General features: G+C 38.5%; 1 protein-coding gene across 1 annotated transcript in view; it reads right to left on the bottom strand.

Annotated features, from left to right (window-relative positions):
• The window catches only part of plekha8 (pleckstrin homology domain containing, family A (phosphoinositide binding specific) member 8), an 11,201-nt gene extending 10,056 nt beyond the window's left edge, over positions 1-1,145 (bottom strand). Inside the window, exons 1-3 of the mRNA XM_015026708.1 lie at positions 933-1,145; positions 399-515; positions 159-314 (exon numbers count right to left, since the gene is read on the bottom strand). Coding sequence (XP_014882194.1) covers positions 159-314; positions 399-515; positions 933-972 — 313 coding nt within the window. The 5' untranslated portion in view covers positions 973-1,145. The remainder of the gene's footprint in view (positions 1-158; positions 315-398; positions 516-932) is intronic.
• Between the last annotated feature and the right edge of the window lie 886 nt (positions 1,146-2,031).

The raw sequence follows: 2,031 nt of genomic DNA, 5'->3' as shown, positions 1-2,031 counted from the left end.
TTTGCTTCCAAGAAGCAAAGACTCCCACAAAGCTTTAGAAAGGATCCTGAAAATCCCTTGCTTTTACGACAAACAGATTTGGATTTTTTAAAATGCTCCTGGCCATGAAAAACATAATCATTCTGTATTGCATCTTGTATCTGTTTGTGCTTCCACACCTTTTTCCCTCTTGGTTCTGTTGTCAGTGAGGCAGGCTTTGGCTGTGCCCAGAGCCACCAGCCATTTCTGCCTCTCCGCGGCGTTGATGGCTCTCAGGTAAAAGTACTGCTCTCCTGGTATGATCAGGTCAAGACGTGTGGGGTCGGAGGAATGAACTGAAACATGCATCGAGAACAACATTTAGCACTACAACTAAATCAGCAGCTGCAATGTGGAGGGGAAAAGCGAGCTTCGTTGACCTTGGATTTCACAAACTGAAATCTTAATGCTGCCTTTGCAACCTTTCCACGCGTCTTCTTGAGAGTCGTAGTACGACAAAGTTCCTCCGTCAAGAACAAACCAGCGAGGCTGCCAGCCTAAAAACAGACACAACAGTTCCTGTTTTATTCATGTCATGTGAATGTAAGCATAACAAAATGCTACAGGGCTTGATCAATTTGCTTGGAGTTATTTACGTTGAGTTAGCAACAACTAATCAGTTGCCAAATCAGATTAGAATGACAGATGGGGTGGAAAGTAGTCCAACTTGCTTTGCTACTATTTAAATGTTTATAAAACAAGAAAAACTCGGTGAACAGCTCACGTGGCAAGGTAGTAACAATAATCATTTTAACACCGACTAATAAAGTCCGAAATTTAAACGATGAATAGAGCTAACGTTAGCTTGTCGATCTCAAACTCAATTCAAGTGAGCTTCTGACGTGCTGTGCCGCTAGCTACCTTCAAACAAGCTCTAAGTTTAAAAACATGTCCTAAATATAACATGAACTCACCGCTGATGTAATTGGTCCACTTATACAGCATACCTTCCATTGTTTAATAACGTCTTTTTACCGTTCATTACTTGTTTATGACAAGATGTGTGGCACAGCTGATTGCAGCGACTCCATTGGGCCCAGAATGTGAATTGCGGAGCTACGTCCTTGGGTTTCCATTTAAACTACGTCAACAATAGTACGTAAACGTCTTCGTGAATACAAGTCTAACCAATCATGAAATACGCTGCTATGTAATGCGTGGATCGTAAAGATTGGCGTTTAACATCACCAATGGAAACAGAGGAAACTACCAATAGGCGGGGCTATAAATTTTCAACCAATAGTAGTGAAAGGGGGCTGACAGCCAAACTGTGGCTACGTTGCTTAACAGTCAGCCGGCGAAAAACTCGGGTAGAAGTGATAACTTGGCGGCGAAGGAGGAGTTAACGTGTACACCAGCATAAATTGACCAAAAGCGACCTGCTAACATTTTTTTGTCGGCACCTGAACAGCTATTGATACCTCTAGCTTGACAACGTATTGTACAAACCAAGCAGTCTTCTATGGCCCAAAACAATAACACTATATAACTCAGTTTTAGAAATGTATGTTTTCTTTGATTATTTTAAATTTGAATTATTTTGAATATATTTCTTTGACGGATAAATTAATGATGACCATGCTAACCAAAACATCCAGTCCTTGACTTCTGAAATGTTACATGCAATTTAAAACTTAATTCTTAGTAAAATTATCAGAAAATTGTCTTCTCTTTGTTTATCCCTAAACACTTTATTGAGAATTCAGTCAAAAAATTACAATAAATGTATTCAAAGAAAATGACAGAAATTTAAAAACACTGATCAGCTAAATACTCTATGGTCAGTGGCGATTGTTGCATGAATATCCTGGGTGATTCTGCCAGAAAAAAAGGCAGGGCAGAAACCATGTAATCTAATCTCACTACCCTCAGGGAAACTGGGGGGAAACCAACTTCTTGAAGACTTGATATGAACAAAAGCAATTGAAAATGTGTTCAGGGTACAACTCATTATTTATTTATTTATTTATTTATTTATTTATTTATTTATTTATTTATTTATTTATTTTATTT

The sequence above is a fragment of the Poecilia latipinna genome, unplaced genomic scaffold, assembly GCF_001443285.1.
Source record: "Poecilia latipinna isolate Pla-1442-1.1 unplaced genomic scaffold, P_latipinna-1.0 Scaffold5253, whole genome shotgun sequence".
In the NCBI taxonomy this organism is placed as follows: domain Eukaryota; kingdom Metazoa; phylum Chordata; class Actinopteri; order Cyprinodontiformes; family Poeciliidae; genus Poecilia; species Poecilia latipinna.
The sequence above is the reverse complement of the archived record's forward strand: the minus strand, read 5'-3'. Positions and strand labels throughout refer to the sequence as shown.